Here is a 19,697-nt window from a genome sequence, read left to right as displayed (position 1 = left end):
CTTGGTGGCTGGCATGTATTAGGGAGCATGCATGTCACAGAAGGAGGAGCCTTTCTGGGTGGACTGGAAAGATGAAAAGCCATTTAGACTGCTGAAAAGGGTGCCAGGGATGGGGCACCTGATTGGCTTAGTCAGTGGGGCATGCAACTCTTGATCCTGGAGTTGTGGGTTCAAGCCCCATGTTGGGTGTAGAGATTATTTTTAAAAATCTTTAAAAAATAAGAGTACTAGGTATGGTTGATAACTGGCAGTGTGTTTATGGATGTCTGCATGAGATTGCACTTGGCATAAACACTCTGCAGATACACATTGTGTAGTTACTTTCAGAAAGCCCTAAGCTTCCAGCCAATGATAGAAGCCAGAAGCTGCAGAGACTCAACTGGGAGATGAGTTGGACAAGTTTGCTGCCCTCAGGGGAAATGGGCTGGCCCTGAGAACTCTGCTCAGGAGTCTGGCTGGGGAGAATAGGGAAAGAAAGAACAAGGTAAACCCAATTGCACATGACGTTCTTTGATCTAAGCTTTGGCCAACCCTACCCTCAGGCCCCAGTTTCACTCCATATCAAGCTTCTCTTTTGGTGAAAGGTGAGTGAATAGGCAGAGAGAGGCCACCTCTGGAGGATGCAAAAGCCAGAATTTAAGTAGCTAATGACCTGAAGCACAAGAATCCTATGGCTGATCCCTCTAACTTTCCTCAAGATGCACTTTGTTAGAGAATACAGACCCCTTCTTTTTCTTGACTCAGTGGTAAGAGATTCCAATGCATCCAGTGGAATCAAGGAGGCAAAACAATTTTTTAAAAGCCAGAGATACAGTCACAGGTGAAGAGGGACCAAGTAGAGGTCAAAGATTACAATTGGACTTAAAAGGGAGGTCTGGGGCTAAAGTATGACGTCAAAGCAAGGGAGTAGAGAGGAATATACACACCAAAGAGGCAACCTCTGCTCATTCCATCCAGTCCTGTCCTGCCCAACAAGCATACCTGCTCAGTGCTACAAATGCCAAAAAAGACAAGGTTCCTGCATTCATGAAGCGCACAGTTTTCTAGGCAACCAGGCCATTAAAAGTCTGTTAACATGATGAATGCTGGGGGTATGGGGTGCAGAGGAGTAGCCCTACCTCTGCCTGGGGTCCCAGGGAAAGCTCCCTGAAGAAAAGGGGTATAGGTGCTCTGAGGGCAGAAACAATATTGTGTGTGCCTGCACATGTGTGCATGTACTATATGTACCCCCCCCACAGTCCTGTATGGTATTTTGAATATGGCAGATACATATTAAAGATTGTTGAGTAAATACAAGAATTAATCACTTTTTCTATTTGTATCTCTCTAACCATTCCTCTGCTTTCTTCCTAAATCTTACTCTTTTTCTTTTCCTTTGTGGAAAATGCCCAGATGATTTTAATTTTGGGGTAAGGTCCAGCACACTGGATGCCAATCAGATATAGAAATTGCCATTAAATGACATGAGTAATATTGGAGGAAAGAGTACCTATGGCCTAGAGTGAGAAGGAAAATCATCATCATCTTAATCCATCAGAGAGGATTTTTTTTAAAGATTTTTAAAATTTTTAATTTATTTATGATAGTCACACACAGAGAGAGAAAGAGGCAGAGGGAGAAGCAGGCTCCATGCACTGGGAGCCCGACGTGGGATTCGATCCCTGGTCTCCAGGATCATGCCCTGGGCCAAAGGCAGGCGCCAAACCGCTGCGCCACCCAGGGATCCCCATCAGAGAGGATTTATTGAACACATACTGTGTGTCAGTTGCTGTTTAAAGAGCTTTAAAGTATGGAGCATGCTAAATCATTTTATCCTCACAATACCCCAATGAGGTGGGTATTATTACAGGTGAGAAGTTCACAAGGCACAGAGACATCATATAACTTGCTCAGCTTCCCAGAACTAAGACATGATGGAGCCAACACTGTCTGGCTCCAGAGCCTGCAACTCCCACTGCATCCCACCCTTGGGATGGAACACTGAGGGCAAAAGCTTCTTGGGTTTACACCCCAGTGTACAGGCCAGAAACCACTAATTGTTTCAAAATTTTTTAGTTACATAATATCCACCAGTTCATTTTCCCCTAATGCCCTCTGTTTCCCTGTAGGGATTGGCAGGACCTAAATTCAAAGGACTTTATAGATGATCACTTTTGTCTGGGCTTTTACTCCAGTGATAAGAAACATAAGCCATAAAAAACATGATAATATTGTAATCACGGAGCACATCATTTTCTCCATCGGATAGTAGCAACTGGTCAAGATCCTACTGCTTTCTGACAATATGAAGCCAGGGTAAAAGATGGTCATGGCAGCACTGGCCTGCTTGGCATCAGGTCAATGTCCATGCTTTGGTCTCACAATCTGAAAAGTGGAGCAAATGATCTTTTAGCCTTGCAAGAGCCCTGCAAAATTAACAAACCCTTGTCTGTATTTGAGAAGTCTGGGTGATCTTGGAAGAAACAATGATCACCAAGATTTATTATTCCAAATAAAAGCATCATAAATGACTTTTTTTTTTTGCCAACCCTCCAATCTTTCCGCAGTATTAAAATCAACACTAGTCAGAAACCAACCTATTACCATAGAAGGGTGAAGGATAACTAAATGAAGCAAAAGGGCGAAAGAACCCTGTCAAAGATCTCTGTGGTCACAATGGACATCCTACACAGATGAATGTATTCTGCAGTGAAGTACTCACACATGTGGGCCCCTTCTCTTGTCATTGTTACATCAGCTTTTTCAACTGGGTTGCCATTCCCCCTCATAATTGCAAATACTTCACATCTCCCAGAAGCAGACCATGGATGCTTGTCAAAAGCTCTAGGTTAAAGTTTTTTACAGAATCCCAGATCAAATCAGAGTGAGAAACATTTGACCTGACATCAAATTGCAAGGACAGACTTGAAATGTGAGGGCAAGTCTAATCTCTACTTTGCTGATTACCACAATCTGGAAGGTTATACAGAATATAACCTGAACTCCATTCATTCGAATACTTATTGAATGTATACTATGTGCCAGACACTGCTCTGTGAGATAGGGATATAGAGGTGGACAAAACAGGCTAATTATCATTGGCATCATCACCAATGCCTCCTGGAGTTTACATATCTAGAGGGAAAGACAGACTAGCATTCCCTGTAGTAGAAGGGAACTAATATTAATGAAGTATTGCCCCGTAGTTCTATGAAAGAAGTAAATGAATTAATGGTAGTTTGTATTCTTCATGTATCTTTTAAGGGCTACACATGAGATCTCCCCGTGCTGTACAGGATACTAACAACCCTATGGCTTGCATTCTGTGGGGATGTAGTGACTTAGGTAGCTACCATTGCACTTTTTCCCCCTTTTCTCTTCCTTGAGCAGAGAAGTTGAAGGTGCTTGTACACGTGAATTAGATCCAAGGAAGGAAAGAAAACAAAATCCCAAATGGATCCCTGAAAGCAGATGTCCAGCAAACCAAGCTCAATCCAGTAACTTAATTACCTGATGAAATGATGTTTACTGAGGACTGAATGTCCACTGTGTGTTGTATGTTGTGAGAAATCCAGGGAAGTGCTGTGACCTGAGTCCTACCCTCAGATACAGGACACAAAGCAAATAGTGAATAACACAAAAGAGTGTATTAGCTATGTATGATAGCAAAGAGTAGAGGATGAAAAAAAATCTAAGAACACAAATTTAATTTCCTTTTCTACAATAAATTGGGACAAAATTTGAATCCACCTGGTTTGACTGACAACTAATAAACTCAGCAGGAGACAAGGCATATCCAGGAGCATTTTTCTTTGACATAAGTTAAGCCTGGTGGCTGGCAGCTGGGAACTGGTAGGGATAGGGCTTGGGGTGGGAGGGAGCCAATAGGGTAGAACTCAGGGATCCTTGTGACTCTGGGAGAAAGCCACTGAGAAGTCTTGGATAGACATGGAATGAGTGTGCTTTCCTCTTGCTCCTTCAGAAGGGACTATAGACAAAAAGACAGGATATACATTCCTGCTGTGCCCAGGCTGCTGGGTGGCCTGCAGGGTCACCTGACTGTGTGTCTTCTCCAGAAAAGCCGACTGCTGCCTTGTGTTAGCACCATGAGGACTCACCCTGTGGCTCTGCATTTTCTACCTTTGAATCCCATTAACTTCTGGCTCTTTGATATTTTCGTCCCCATAGCTACTAAAAGCCATGTACTCCCGTTAAATGCTAACATTTTCCCTTTTCACCAAGGTTGGGAATTGACAAAAACTGGGGAGAGGAGGAAGAAAAAATAAAAAGGAGAAAAGATGTCAAGGAAAGAAGAAGCTGCTTTCCTATCAACTGTTTATTCCCCCAAATGAAAATCTATGAAGGATATTGCAACAGAAAACGGGTGTGATCTCATCCCTGAAACCACACGAAACATTTTGTTTCAGGCTCGGCCACAAGCAGCTGGAGGAGAGAGCCTGGGACAGCACTGAGTTGGATCCAAACCCTCAGAATAAGTGTAGGCTTCCCTCCGGTATGAGGGGAGGGGGGTACCCACACAGCTGCAGGGGCAGGAGTAAGCAACAAAATCAGCTTGACAACCAAGAGGACCATACCCTTGGGCACAGAGCCCATGGGCACAGAGTGCTGTGGCTCCCTGGAACTGCTGGGGCGGAGGTCTGGAAACCAGGAAGGCCAGGTAGCCCTGGGGGTCTGTGTCTCTCTGGGGAACAGGCAAGGCTCTCTTGGGCATTCCCGGGGAGAGCAGAGTGACCACATCTGCTTGGGTTTCATCCAGATAAAGAAGTATGGTCATCATCATCCAGGGTTTGTTGGGTCTGGCTGTGTGCAGAGCAGCATACTTGATCCTAGGAATACAGAGGCCGAGCCTCATCTCTGTCCTCATGGACTTTACTTTCTTTCCATGCCTTATGACTGTATTTCAAAGAGGCCCATGAAGCCCTGCACTCCCTCAGCATCTTCTTGGGGCCACTCTGGGACCTCTCCTCTGGAAAAGACAAAATTGCTTAGACTATTCCCACCAGCGCTGTGAGTATGGTCTTTGCCATGCCTGGGGATAGAGTGACAGAAGGGCACTTTTTTTTTTTTTTTTTCCTAAAATACTTGACCAGTAGGTTGCATCCATAGAGGCTGGTCTTTGAAAAGCCCATGAGCAATGAAGAGAGAATTTTGTGCCTAAGCCCTTTACTGTTCAGACTGGCAGTGTCTGGTTAGGACATGGTCAAAGGTAAAAGTCTGAATGATTGAAATCCAATAAATATTTATGCTAATACATATACTGGAAACTGCTGAGAACTTGGGTACTAAGTTGAAAACAACACATTGCCTTAAGGAATTTGCAAATGAGTTGAGGAAATTAATACAAAGAATCTATATATGATTACATACTTATAATAAATATAATATATACAATATAGAATAATAAAATATGCATATAACTCTATATATTTTTTAGCAGCATGGGGAACGTATCAGACAAGCACAACATTAAGAAGGTAGAGGTGAATACATCAGCACCACCCCCCGACTTTGACTTACTTTCCCTGTGAGAATTCTGATAAATATGTACTTGCCTTTATATATCTCTTTAGAAAGGAGATGGCCACGTCCTGAGACACAAATTATGAGTCACTCCTGATGGAGTCAAGTAGGAAACGAAGAAGTTGGAGGCAAGAAGAGGAAAAGGAGGTGAAGAAGTAGGGGTGCTGGCATGAGAGTCTCAATAACATGAAAGCAGATGAGGGTGGTGGGTTGCAGAAAGTTTCCCGCCAATTCATGTCCTTCCACAGTCTCAGACTGTGACTGCACTTGAAAGCGTAGTATTTGCAGATGTCATTGTTAAGGACTGATATGAAGTCACACTGGTTTAGGATGGCCTAAATGCAAATGAGAGTGCTCTTCTAAGAGTCCAAACACAAAGACACAGGAAAGAAAGGCAGGGAAAGACCAAGCTAGAGATTGGAATGTGCTGCCACTACAAGCCAAGAATGCCAGGAGCCACCAGAAGCTGGAAGAGGCAAGGAAGGATCTGTCCCTAGAGCCTCTGGGGGGAAAGTGACACTGCCAACACCTTGATTCTGGACTGCTGGCCTCCAGAGCTGTGAGACAACACATTTCTGTTGTTTTCTATCACTCACAGGTAATGAAGATAATGAGGAAGAGCAAACAAGGCCCTTGAACTTGGAATCAGCCTTGGAGGAAGGGTGTAGGGTAGCCAAGATGGAAAGAGGAGTTGATGGCACTGGCCTCTGAGCACAGATACTGTTACAAACGATTGTGGGTCCCTTTCCTTGGTGAGTTACAGACAGACTACCCCAGGTGGAGCCTGCCTTACAAAGTTATCCTTATTTGCAGCAAATGAGAACATGGGGAGTAGGGGAGCAGCCTTGAAAGCCGGGACCCATTCCCCACAAACAAGTGAGTAGGCTCCTTTTGTTAGCATTTCAGATGGATACTCAGAAGACGAGCCCTTGATCATGGCATGTGAAGTGCAGGAATGAAGTTCCACCTGCACCCTCAGAAGCACACCTATTCATATGTTGTATGTTATGTGGATGAAGCTTATGCCCCCCCCCCCCAGAGCAGAGATTTTAACACTTTCATGAAGCTGAGGGAACTATCAGGCATGTTACAATTCATCTAGGCAGGCATCGTCCTAGGGGTCATACTCAAAATGTTTCTTTTTCTGCCCCAGCAATTCATTAGCTAGTTTCTAAAAGATAACATTGATAGGTAGGCAGAGGCTTCTAGAAGTTTCCTAAGTTTAAGGGGTCTGGCGGATGACAATACCAAGACCATGTCTGAGACTATGAACCTTGGGAGCTGGATAGAAGGGTTGAGAATTATCTACAGAGCTGTGCCTCATTGATAAATAGATGATCCTAAAACCATTTCTATCTTAAGCACCAATTTACTTGACGTCTCTGAATCATAGAATAGTAATGCAGCTGTGAGCCAGGGAGCTGGGCCTGGCAGAAAGAGTGGGTCCACCCACCTCATCACTGGCTTCTTGCCCCCCTGGATGGCGGAAATGACTATGTGCCTGGTGTTCAGTTATGCATTTGATAAACTAAACTGAACTGAATGGAGAGGTGGTCTGAAATAAAGGCTTCACAAGGAAAAACTACCACGGGGGAGGTCCCCTTGTAAGATGGGGAATCCAACGTGGCTAGAAGTGCTTGGCAGGGATGGGAAATGGTGCTACAGAAGTCTGGTACACTCACAGGTATCAAGATAAGGTGTTTCGGCTTTATTCTGCAGGCAATGGGGAGCTACCAAAAATGAGTAGTTGCAGTGGTTTAGAAAGTTCACTCTGGCAGCAGATAAGAGGGGATGTTTATGTGAGGAAAGTGATAGGTTAAGTAAAAAGGAGGGGAGTATGAAGGAGTGCCTGGCTGGCTCAGTTGGAAAAGGGTGTGATTCTTGATCTTAGGTTTGTGAATTTGAGCCCCATGTTGGGTATAGAGATTACTTGCCTGGGACACCTGGGTGGCTTCAGTAGTTGAGCGTCTGCCTTTGGCTCAGGTTGTGATCTTGGGGTCCTAGGATCAAGGCCTGCATCAGGCTCCCTGAGGGGAGCCTGCTTCTTCCTCTGCCTGTGTCTCTGCCACTCATGAATAAATAAAATCTTTTGTAAAAAAGAGAGATTATTTGTCTACTTACTTACTAGATAGATAAAAGGAGAGTAGGGAAAAAGAGCAAATAGGAAACCATTTGATACTAATTCGGGCAAGAGATGAAGAAGGTCTGACCTAAAGGAGCCAGAATAGGGATGGAAAAGATTAAAAATACAGAAATAGAAGCAACAAGAGTTGGATGACCTGTTTAGATGGGATATTGTTGTCTTAGCCTGAACTCACCTGCTACTCCCCCAACACCCCCAAAGCAGAATCCAAAACAGAGGTTTCCCTGCAAGTAGTAGATGTGGATAGGCAGCCTGGGGAGCAGGAGAGAGGAATCAGAGCAGGGAAATGAGCAGGAGGCAAAGTGAATCCCAGGATGTGTCCTTATGTTCATGACTGGAGCTCCACCTCTCTGAGCCTGTGAAGTCACAGGACAGGGAGTCACAGGATAGGTTTCCTCCATAGGCTTCCATTCCGCATTGGTTCAGATGTCTCTGCAGGTGTCCACAGCCCTGCACTTGGTAGCCCTGTCTATGGGAGTGCAAAGCAGGCCCCTGGTTCCTTAGGTGTTGTGTGCTGACCCCAGAGAAGCCGCAGGACAATCAGCAAGAGGTGCCTGAGGTAAGCTTGAGGTGTTGTCCCATTGATCCTGAGCTCAGCCTTATATTTTACTACCTTTAACAGCACCCTTTTCCTGCTTTTTGAACAAGGAGCCCCAAGTTTTCATTTTGCACTGGGCCCTACCAATCATGTAGTCTGTCTTGCCTGTGATGCCTACAAAACAGGCAAACATCATTGAACACACGGGTCCTGGGAGGTGAGTGGGAAGATGGGGTAACTGGGTGACAGGCTTTAAGGAGGGCACTTGATGTAATGAGCATTGGGTGTTATATGCAACTAATGCGTCACTGAATTCTATCCCTGGAATTAATAACACACTATATATTAATTTATTTTAAATAAATTTTTTTAAAAAAGAAAACATAATCCTATCTGAACATATGCTGTCATCATTTTATTTGAAGGATAGAGGTGGGTGTGCACGGGGGCAGGGGGGTCACTCCTTTCCAGTTTGCATCAGACCTTGAGTGTAGGAACAGGGAGAGGATGGCCTGGAGGGCAAGCGAGCTCAGATGTGGTATTACTGCCACCTTGTGTTCAATCAATGCACAGCATGTGGCTCCAGGAGGAGACTCCCAGGTAGGGGCCATTGCCACCGCTTTCACAGCTAAGTGCTAAGGCCGTCCACTGTCCACAGCCAAGCTGGTACACTGATAGGGTTACTATTCAGCAATCAAGAGGGTTACTACTGATGGTGCTTAATGAAGGTAGATGACCTATACACACCATTTCAGAGCCAGGGCTGAAGATGCTTGGGTGTGCACATGTGTGTGCATCCCTGTGCCTTTCTCTTTCTACATCATCTTTTCCTTCATTCCCGCTTCCCTCTTCTTTTCTCCCCTCTCATAGCTGTCCCCACACAAAGATCACCAAAAGCCCAAGAAGTCTGTTTCTTTTGAGTTAAACCAAGTCCAACTTCCCATATGTGGACAGCCTGGCCCTCAAGTCCTTCCTGGAGAACACCTGGGGCTTGAAGCACTGCAGGGGTGAGGCAGGGAGGGTGTTTCGGTTCTGGGAAGCTGCTCAGTCAGATTCGTGAGTCAGCCTACACTTCTGGGCCAGACAGAGTCCCTAGGGACAGGCACACACCAAGGAAATATTCTTGCTCTGTGATTCCAAGGGCTGCAGCCAAGGAGTCTTGGTATTTACAATTTACAAAATGATGAAAAAGAATAATTAATCCTCCCCCCAAAATAGAAAGGTTAAGGAAATGATCAATCCTGTATTAGCTATCGACTAGACACCGAAGGAACTACTTCTTTGATGGTAGACACAGAGGAGCCAGAGAAATGAAGCCCAAAGGGAGAGTGAATGATTTAGCACTATTTATGAATGAAGCGAGCATCCCTGATTTCATTTCCTCCAGCTTTGTCCAGGGTCCTGACTGCAAGTATCCCCACAAATTAGCAGAGGATATTGACTGGAACCAGAGCATGACCCCTTCCTTCGTGTCTTTGGAGAAACACACGTTTTGGATATTTTGGGTAAAATAATAAAGACATAAAGAGAAAAGGGCAGGGGCACCTGGGTGGCTCAGTGGGTTAAGCACCTGCCTTCAGCCAGGTCATGATCTCAGGGTCCTGGGATAGAGCCCTGCATCATGGAACTCCCTTGCTCCTCAGGGAGTCTGCTTCTTCCTCTCCCTCTACCTGCCACTCCCCCTGCTTGTGTGTGCTCTGTCAAGTAAATAAATAAAATCTTTTTTTTTAAAAAAAGGACAGATTAATATATTTAAGTCAAGGTCAACATTTTTGTGATTCTAAAAGTAAAATATGGGATCCCTGGGTGGCGCAGCGGTTTGGCGCCTGCCTTTGGCCCAGAGCGCGATCCTGGAGACCCTGGATCGAATCCCACATCGGGCTCCCCGTGCATGGAGCCTGCTTCTCCCTCTGCCTATGTCTCTGCCTCTCTCTTTCTCTCTCTGTGACTATCATAAATAAATAAAAATTAAAAAAATAAAAAAAAATAAAAGTAAAATATAAATTATAGGGAAATTGAAAAACTTCTAAAAATATAATCAGTAATCTGGTCACTCACCTATTACTCCGTATTTGAGTTACTTCCTTCCTAATCTTTAAAAAAAAAGATTTTACTTTTTTATTTATTTGAGAGAGAGAGAACACAAGCATGGAGGAGGGTCTAAGGGAGAGGGAGAAGCAGGCCCCCCGCCAAGGGGCTTGACCTCAGGACCCCTTGATCATGACCTGAGCCACCCAGGTGCCCCCTTTCTAATCTTTTTCTACCTACCTATCTACCTTCCCATAACTATATCTGTATCTTTAAACATATATTTTTTGAAATTTGGAACCCGTCATATGTAAACTAGAATTACAACATGTTGTTTCTTTTTTTTTTAAAAAAAATATTTATTCATTAGAGACAGAGCGAGACGGAGACACAGGCAGAGGGAGAAGCAGCTCCATGCAGGAGCCTGACGTGGGACTCGATCCTGGGTTCCCAGGATCACGCCCTGAGCTGAAGGCAGCACTAAACCGCTGAACCCAACATGTTGTTTCTTGTTTCACTTAACTCTCTGTCTACTGTTAGACTGTTATTTATTCATTCTTATTCTAAATAATCCCGTGGCACATGTCCTTATAAATAAATTTTAGTTTCTCAGTATTCCCTTGGAATAGATTCCTAAAAGTGGTGTAACAGGGTCAATAGATAAAAATTTTAGAGTCTTGTCAAAGTATTTCGAGGACAAGTGATGCCAATTTATATTGCTACTGCTAGGATAGGAAATTACCTGTTTCCCCACACTCAAAATAACACCGAACTTTCTTTTAACCTTTGTTAATTTGCTAGATGAAATTGTCACTGTTTTAATTTGCATTCTCTTGGAAACTAGTGAGGCTGAATATTTGTCATCTTATTAGACATTGAGGATTGTCTACTGGGTTTTAAGTCTAAAAAGATATTAATCTATGTTTTCTTCTTCTGTTTTTAAAGCTTTGTTAGCATTTAACTCCTTAATCTACATAAAGCAAGCAAAGATATAATTAAAGCTTGCTTTCCTGGGGTACCTGGCTGGCTCAGTCGATACAGCATGTGACTTTTGATCTTGGGTTCATGAGTTTGAGCCCCATGCTGGGTGTAGAGATGACTTAAACAAAAGTAAAATCTTTAAAGAAACAAATTAAAAAAAAAAAGAAACAAATTTTTCTTGAATCTTTAACTAGTTGTTCTACTACCATTTGCTCAATGACTGTTACACTTCCTTTAATATATAACCAAATTGTAATTACACTGGGATTTCTTTTTGGCCTACCTGGTTTTAGTTCCTTTACTTGTCTGTTGACTTTGGCCCTAGTCCCTCACTAGTTTAATCACTATGGCTTTATAGTATATAGCATTGTAATATCTAGTAGAGCAAGGAAGGCTCTTTGTTATTTTCCTTTTCAAAAATTGCATAGCCTTCTACCTCATTCCCATCCGAGTTATTCTTTTACACATATTTAAGAATTATTTTGTTAAGAAAAAAAAATGCATTGGAAGTCCCTCACCCCCACCTCATTGGAAGTTTTGATTGAAATTGCATGAAATCTGTACATCAACCAATTGATATGTTTTACAAGTAAGGATTCCATAACAGCAGTCCTTGAGCCTTTGTCCTTGAGCCTTTGTCCTTGAGCTGGTGCTCCTCCAGAGGACAGTGTGGGGTGAGGATTAAGACCCCTGGGTCTGGCGCCTAGCTCTGTGAGCTTAGCATGTCACCTAACCTCTCTGTGCCTCAATTTCATCATCCATACAACGGTTCTTGTTATTAGGCCTAGAATCAACATCATGACTAGAATACTTTCTCACAGTCAAATCTCAAAATACTTAACAATTAAATTTTTATCTATCCATCTAAAAAGTACCTCCTAGGGATGCCTGGGTGGCTCCGTGGTTGAACGCGTGCTCCCTGAAGGGAGCCTGCTTCTCCCTCTGCCTATGTCTCTGCCTCTCTCTCTGTGTTTCTCATGAATAAAATAATAGAATCTTTTAAAAAATTAAATAAAAAGTACCTTCTAGCCTCTAAAAGAAAGATTATACAGAAAAAGCAAAAGCAATATAACTAACAATTGTGATTATCTCCACCAATATCTAAATCTGTAATTTCCAGTTGAAGGAAATTCCTTCCATCAGAATGTCAGGATTTTCTTCTGTTACCCCACTTCACATGCACATACACATACACAATACACAATAAGGGTACATAATAGGCACTTCATATATACTTACTGAATGAATAAATGAGTGAATGATGATGGTTCTTCTGATCCTAGAATTCCAGAGCAGTAAGGCCAACAGCCTCCCCCATATTCTGTCAAATGGCCACAGAGAATCATGGACTTCTTAGGAAAACTCAAGGTTAAGTGAGCTTTCTTTAGCCTTGCAAAGTTGCCAGACACACTAATGGAGGAAGGGGCATTGGAGGAAAAATCTTAGGCTGTTTTACAAAACCAAGACTATCAATTAAAGAAAACCCTGGAGTCTCCTTTTACTGAAAGCTGCCTATCTTACTAGCCATTAAATTGCTTTAATCTCTTCTTAAAGTGAAGAACGGGGACGCCTGAGTGGCTCAGTGGTTGAGCGCCTCCCGTCAGCCCCGGGAATGATCCTGGAGTCCTGGGATCGAGTCCCACGTCGGGCTCCCTGCATGGAGCCTGCTTCTCCCTCTGCCTGTGTCTCTGCCTCTCTCTGTGTGTCTCTCATAGATAAAGAAATAAAATCTTTAGAAAAAAATATTTTAAAAAAGTTTAAAAGAAAAAAGAACAGTCTGATAAGATACAAATGCTATATAAGATATTTGTACATACATGTTCATAGTAGCATTATTCACAATATCCAATGTGTGCAAGCCAAGCAAATGTCCATCAACAGATGACTGGAGAAACAAAATGGGGTCTACCCATACAATGAACTATTATTCAGCTATAAAAGGTAATGAAGTACAGGCACATGCTACAACATCGATGAAACTTGACATTCTCTTAAGTGAAAGAAGCCAGTCACGAAAGGACAACTGTATGCTTCCACTTACATGAGGTAGGTTGAGTAGTCAAATTTGTAGAGATGAAAGCAGAATAGTGGTTGCCAGGGGATGGCGGTGGGGGAAGATAGAAAGTTATTGTTTAATGGGTACAGGGTTTCCCGTTGGGAGGGTGAAAAAGTTCTAGAGATGAATGGTGGTGGTGGTTGCACAACAATGTGAATGTACTTAATACCACTGAACTGGACTAAATAAATAAATAAACAAACAAATAAATGAATTTAAATACCGCTTAAAGATTAAATGGGGAATTTTATATTGTATATATTCTACTACAATTTCTTTTAAAGTTACCAATGTGGCTTAAGGATGCTTTCAGAACTCTTGTTTCAGAAAGGAAGCAAAAGGCCACTGTACACAAAACTGGCTCACTCGTTTTGTGAGCGGACTACAGATGACTCTCAGTTGTGGGGAGAGAAAGGCATCCCATGGGCTAACAGTAGGAATCCACCCTTACCTGACACGGTCAGGGATTTTCCTGATGACATGGTCAGGGATTTTCTGATTCTACCGTGACAGGGACTCATGTTTTTTTTGCTGCCAGTTGGCCTCAGTCAGTTCCTCCCCTGTCCATTAACTATGTTCCAAAAAACCTGAACCTTTAAAGCAGGGAGTCGACATTCCGCTTCCTTCCCAGAAGATGTGAATAGCACATGGGGATCTCCTTCCTCCATCAGCACATCTAAGATACAGGTGTTTGCCAAGGTACTGCAACACGCCTTGGTACTCTCCTGCCAGAACTGTGGGTAGGGGGTACCAGCCTTACACCCAAAGGTAAGGACCCCCTCAAAGTGTTCATTCCAGACAAGGACATCTGCTGTGTAGAGGACATAAAAGTTCCCCGTATTACAGTCTGAAAACAGCCTTTTAAAAAAATTTTATTCAAGTAAAACATGGGGCTGAAACTCATGACCCTGAGATCAATGGGTGCCTGGGTGGCTCAGTGGTTGAGCATCTGCCTTCTGCCAGGGTCCCGGGATCGAGTCCCACATCGGGTTCTCCGCAGGGAGCCTGCTTCTCCCTCTGCCTGTGTCTCTGCCTCTCTCTGTGTCTCTCATAAATAAATAGAATCTTAAAAAAAAACAAAGTAAATGACAACAATCCCCCCCCCGCAAAAAGGAAAAAAAGTGTTTTAATGTATATAAAAATCCCAGACATATAAACTGGAACTGTCTTTATCATTGCCATTATCTATACAATCATTATCGCCATTATAGTGGACAGAAAGGATCTGCAAAGTCTACAGGAGGAATTACAGAGGAGGAGGGGTTGGCAAGAAGTCTAGGTTCATGGGCAATAGCATCCTAACCTGGATGGAGGGCACAGGAGGAGGAGCAGGCTCGGCGAGACCGAGAACCAGGAGAAGAGAACTTGGTGACGAAGGTAGGTCTGGGGAGCCGAGGAGAGGAGGTAGGTAGGGGCAAAGATACTTGAAAAGTATCGAAAAGCTGAAGAAAAAACAGCAACACGCGAAGACAGCCGACGGCACCCTCCGCGTCAGAGCCCCGCTCCCGGGTTTGTAATTAGCTCGTTTCGTGAAATACCGCGAGAACGCAAAGCCAATAAGTGAGCCTTCCTGCCATAGGCTAACGGCCCGCCCTCCGCCCCGCCCCCTGCGCCCCGGGCCCCGCCCCTCGCGTCCTCGTCGTAAAGAGCAGTCAATAAATACTCCGGCGCCTCGGCGTTTGCGGCAGACAACATGGCGGCCTCCATGCTGGGCTCTCTGCTGCGGACCGTCCGGCAGGTCAGGCGCGCTCCCTTAGCCCCGTGCCCCGCCCGCCCCGCCCTCCCTACTGAACCCCCAAACCCGCGGGTCCCCTACTACTACTCTGCCGCCCGTAGGGTCCAGTGCGGAGTCGTCCCAGGGGAGGTCTCCGAGCCGCGCAGGTGCAAATTTGGTGTTCGTAAGCCCGTAACGGCCCGGCGTTGAAAGCTGCGGATTGCCGCCGATTTAGAAGTGAGAGCAGGCGGAGAAGAGAAGGTGGGGGTTGGGGGGTGTCGGTGGACTGTGACCCCCAGGGACTCCAGCGTTCCGAGGAGAGCAAAGGAGACTTGACGAGAGTTGAGCGAGGGAGAGGGAAAGCCCGGAGACCGGTGGCGCAGAAACAGGCGAGGACAGCGTGGCAGGGAGCAGGGTCTGTGCGCAAAGTTGACGGGCCAAAGGGGCTGAGACCTGGCTGTCGGATTTAGCAGCGTGGGAGTCGTTGGAGCCTTCATCACAGCAGTTTCGGTGGCGTGGTGCGGGCCAAAGTGTTCGAGAGAGTGGACGAGAGGAAAGAAATGGGAGAGGCTACGAGTATAGACAAATCTTTGCAGATATTTTGCTGCCAGGGGAGCAGAAACCCATTGGTCAGTAGCTACGGGAAGGAGAGGTGGGTTAAGAGTGGGCGTTTTGTGTGCATGTTTTTCCACGTGTCGGAAGTAACTGCCTGTCTTTGTGTTAACGGGAAAGATCCTGTAACCGGGGGGGGGGGGGGGGGGGATTGCTGGACCTGTACCCTTGTGCAGGTAACAGGTGGTGAGTCTCAAGTTCCACTGTTTGACCTTAGGAACATGGACAGGTCATCATCTGTGGTTGTGTTGTCCAACAGGAATATAATGCCAGCTCTATATGTAACTTAAAATACTCTAGTAGCTATGTTAAAGTAAAAAGAAACTTGAAATTAATTTGAATAAAATATTTTGAAGCCAGTATATCCAAAATATCACTTCAGTATGTAACCTATGAAAATGACTTATGAGATATTTACATTGTTTTGTCATACTAGATTTTCAGAATCCAGTTGGAGTTTTCCTTACAGCACATCTCCGTTTGAATGCCACATTTTCCACCATGAAGATGGAAAATGTAGTCCTACCAAGACAGTAAAGTTGCTTGACATTTACAGCTGCTTCAGTTTAAATTTTTAATGAATTAAAATTAAATAAAATTATGAATTACATTCCCCATTTGCACTGGTTACATTTCAGGTGTTCAGAAGCAGTATGTGGTTAGCGGCTGCTATATCAGAGTGGAGGGAGTTGAGATTGTATGAGATACAACATTGTATTTACACACTGTGGAATTTAGGCTGGGTAAGGGGGAAACAGGAAATCAAAGCTGAGAGTGAAAAGGTGGTACAATCAATGAATTAAAAACCTCATAGGGCTTGGTATTGGACTGTTTGAAGGAGCAAGCCAGACAGAAGTGATAGAGAATGAGACACACAAAACTGAGGTAATGGAAAGTTTCCACTTACTGGTAGTAAAAAACCCAGGGCATGGAAGGGAGTATCAAAAATCACTGGAGGAGAGGAGTTTGAGGAAATTTATCAGGAGATAATTTTGTGTATACTGAGATCACCAGGAATTAGGACAAGAATATTGAAGAGTGACAGTGAACCAGGATCTAGATTCAGTGAAAATGAAAGGGAAGGGCTGTGGTAGATGAGTGCAGGAGTTGAGGGGTGGTGAAAGGTACAAACCAAAAGCAAGAGTCAAAGCTTGCTTTCAGGAAGAAAAGTTTGGGAGCTTCCCTGAAGAGCAAGAAATACATTTCTCCCACCTCCGTGGCCATTCACGGGAGAAAAAAACTACAGGGAAAGCCAGCAGGAGGGATTCAGGATTCAGCTGGAGCAAAACTCTGAGGATGTTAAGGGAAGTTGAGGATTTAGATGATTTTGATGACTGTAGAGCAGGAGTTGAGGGCCCAGTGAAAGCATTTTGGGAGGTAAAGACAGACTGGGGGGCAGAAGAGGATGTGTACAGAATAGAATACAATCTTAATGTATATAGCAGTGTTTGAAACCGATAAAATATTGATACTATAAATGTAGGCAAAGGACGTAAAACATTCTCAGAAGAAATAATGTAATAGACCAATAAATGTTTTAAGAGTGTATTTCTTTTCTAGCCAGAAAAAAAAAAAGATAAAAAAAAAAAAGAAAGAAAGACGTTTAAAAATAGATAGAAACCTGTTCAGAGATGGTTAGAGAGGTTGATTAGGAATAGTTTGGAAAAGAAAGGAAATGTTTAATTTTGTTTTCTAAGTTTCCTTAACTTTCAGTTTGATTTGAACCATGAGTTGCCCTTCAACACAAATTGTTTCTTCCAGCCAGAATGATCTCCCCTGGTCTTAGGAGTCTATCTTGTTTATTTTCCTGTTTGGGTTGAACAAACTTCAGCTTCTCTCCCACTGTCCTGTACCCCAACCCGCCCACCCGCCCCTGCAGCTATATCAAAAATCCTGTCAGTCCTTTCAAAGCTTTGCTAAAGCCCCTTTTTCCGTGATAGTTGTTTCCAGCCCCAGTAACCATGGTATTCATTTAACTTAGTCATGTGTCAAATCAATATTGGAATTCCACTGTGCTTGTTTCATTTTCAAGGGTGATTGTAGAATTGTTGTCTTACCCCTGTTAGCATTGAATGCATTCAGTTTATCTTTTATTAATAGATTGAAAAAATATTGGCGTTCTAGTAATCTCATTTTCGATTTATATTCTGTATAATGCTGTACGTATATTCTATAAAGAGCTTTTATTGGAAGTCATCATTTCCATAGTTAAAATTTTTTTTTAAGATTGATTTCTTTCTTGTAGAAAGGAGAGAGTGTGAGTTCGAAGGGGAGGGCAAAGGGAGAGAATACCAAGCAGATTCTACACTGAATGAGGAGCCCGATTCCAGGCTTGATCTCACCACCCTGAGATTACAACCTGAGTCCAAACCAAGGGTCGGATGCTTAACCAGCTGTGTCACCCAGGTGTCCCTTCATAGCTGAAATTTAATTAACATGTAATGTTTGCTCTGATTTGGGAGAGACTTGAATTTTGGTGGCCTATATAATCTATGCCTGCACTAAATTAAAAAATCGGACTGAGTAAATTTGAAGATCTAATTGGTTTTATTAATTGATGTTGGAATCAGGAACCCTCCCATCTAGCAAGTAGAGGGGAGCTCTCAGGAACTGTACAAAATGGAGGTTTTTATAGGAAAGAGGGTGGGGCAAGAAAGTTATTAGCAAAAGAAAAGGATTGTTCCAGGCAATATCACTTCCCCTTAGAGGGAATGAACAGTGATCTTCTCATGCAGACTACTTCATCTTCCTTTGGGGGATGGAGGACCTGTGGGGCACTTATTGGTGCCCATCAGAAAATTCCTGACTGACCAGTGAAGACTGAAGAGTGCTTTTTCTGGGGGAGGTTGAAACCAGGGGTACATTAGGTATTAAGCTTTGGCCTGAGGTCTTGGCCTAAATGATGCCATTTTGGGCCTGTGGTTTTTCTCTTATAATTACCACCTTCTGGTCAGACTTTCAGCTTGACAGAAATGTGATCAGAATCGAAGGCACTAGGGGTGCCTGGGTGGCTCAGGGCATGGTCCCGGGGTCCTGGGATCTCAACCTGCATCAGGCTCCCTGTTAGGGAGCCTGCTTCTCCCACTGCTTATATCTCTGCCTCTCTCTGTGTGTCTCTTATGAATAACAAATAAAATCTTAAAAAAAAAAAAAAAAGAATTGAAGGCATTAGCATCACCCAGTAACCAACTTCAAGTTCTAGCAGTTTTTGTTATTCCTCTGTGTGTGATTTCTATAGGTCGTGATGTTTGGCTTAACCTCTGGGATATTCACAGATCATGGCTTTAGGTTCAGTTTTTTAAGTTGGTCATTTTCTTTGTTCCTTAGATGTTTCAATTTTTTTTCCTAATTTAAAAAATTTTTAAAGTTATCTCTATGCCTGACGTGGGACTCAAACTTACAACCCTAAGATCGAGTTGCATGTTCTACCGACTGAGCCAGCCAGGCGCCCCCAGATGTTTCAGGTCTTAGGGAGATCATTTGCTTGGTGGTTAGCAGCCGTGAACATGCATTAATAACTTTTGAGAGAATACAACGCACGAGGGAAGCTGTTATGATTACTATAAGCAAGATAATTCCTGATATATGGAATATGTTAAAGAGCTATGGTCCCCAAGAGCCAAATGAATCAAAATTCAATAAGTCAAAGAAAGACCCTGGGAAGGAGCAGCCTTTTTAAGCCAAATGACTTGTTCTGTGATTTTATGTAATTGAGTTTCATCCTCCTCACAAGCGTTAATCCAGGCACAGCAGGTGGTGGTGGCCATAAGGACTGACACCTTGTTCAGATAAAAGATAATTGAGAGCTATTTTATTATCAAGGACAACTTTGGCTAGGGAGTCTCAGGATCTTTATTGGGCTGTTACTGCTTTAGTAACAGATTTTGCAATAATTTTAAGAATTAAGGAGCAGTTCTTGATCATAGCCTCATTTATGTTTATCCCAATCAGAGAAATATGGACCTGTCAAATAAATCCTGAGTCATGAAAGCCTCCTGGTAGGTCCTTTTTAACTCAACGATGTGAATTCAGGGAAATTGACCAATAAGATGTTTTATTTTGCTTATGAAAAGTCAAGAGCACAGTTAGATTTTCTCCTAGCCTG

The 19,697-nt window shown here is 43.5% G+C and overlaps 1 protein-coding gene across 3 annotated transcripts in view; it reads left to right on the top strand.

The window, feature by feature from the left end:
- Window positions 1–14,942: 14,942 nt before the first annotated feature.
- MRPS14 (mitochondrial ribosomal protein S14) overlaps window positions 14,943–19,697 on the top strand; it is a 29,350-nt gene continuing 24,595 nt past the window's right edge. For 2 of the 3 annotated variants that reach the window (XR_008663662.1, XM_055319421.1), the window contains exon 1: window positions 15,136–15,609. Coding sequence is in view for 2 of the 3 variants with exons in the window: in XM_055319421.1 (XP_055175396.1) it covers window positions 15,541–15,609 (69 nt within the window). In the remaining variant the exon portion in view is untranslated. Of the gene's footprint in view, window positions 15,005–15,135; window positions 15,610–19,697 lie in introns of those variants that run through there. The other variant, XM_055319422.1, reaches the window with a different exon arrangement.

The sequence above is a fragment of the Nyctereutes procyonoides genome, unplaced genomic scaffold (assembly GCF_905146905.1).
Source record: "Nyctereutes procyonoides isolate TBG_1078 unplaced genomic scaffold, NYPRO_anot_genome, whole genome shotgun sequence".
Classification (NCBI taxonomy): Eukaryota; Metazoa; Chordata; class Mammalia; order Carnivora; family Canidae; genus Nyctereutes; species Nyctereutes procyonoides.
The sequence above is the reverse complement of the archived record's forward strand: the minus strand, read 5'-3'. Positions and strand labels throughout refer to the sequence as shown.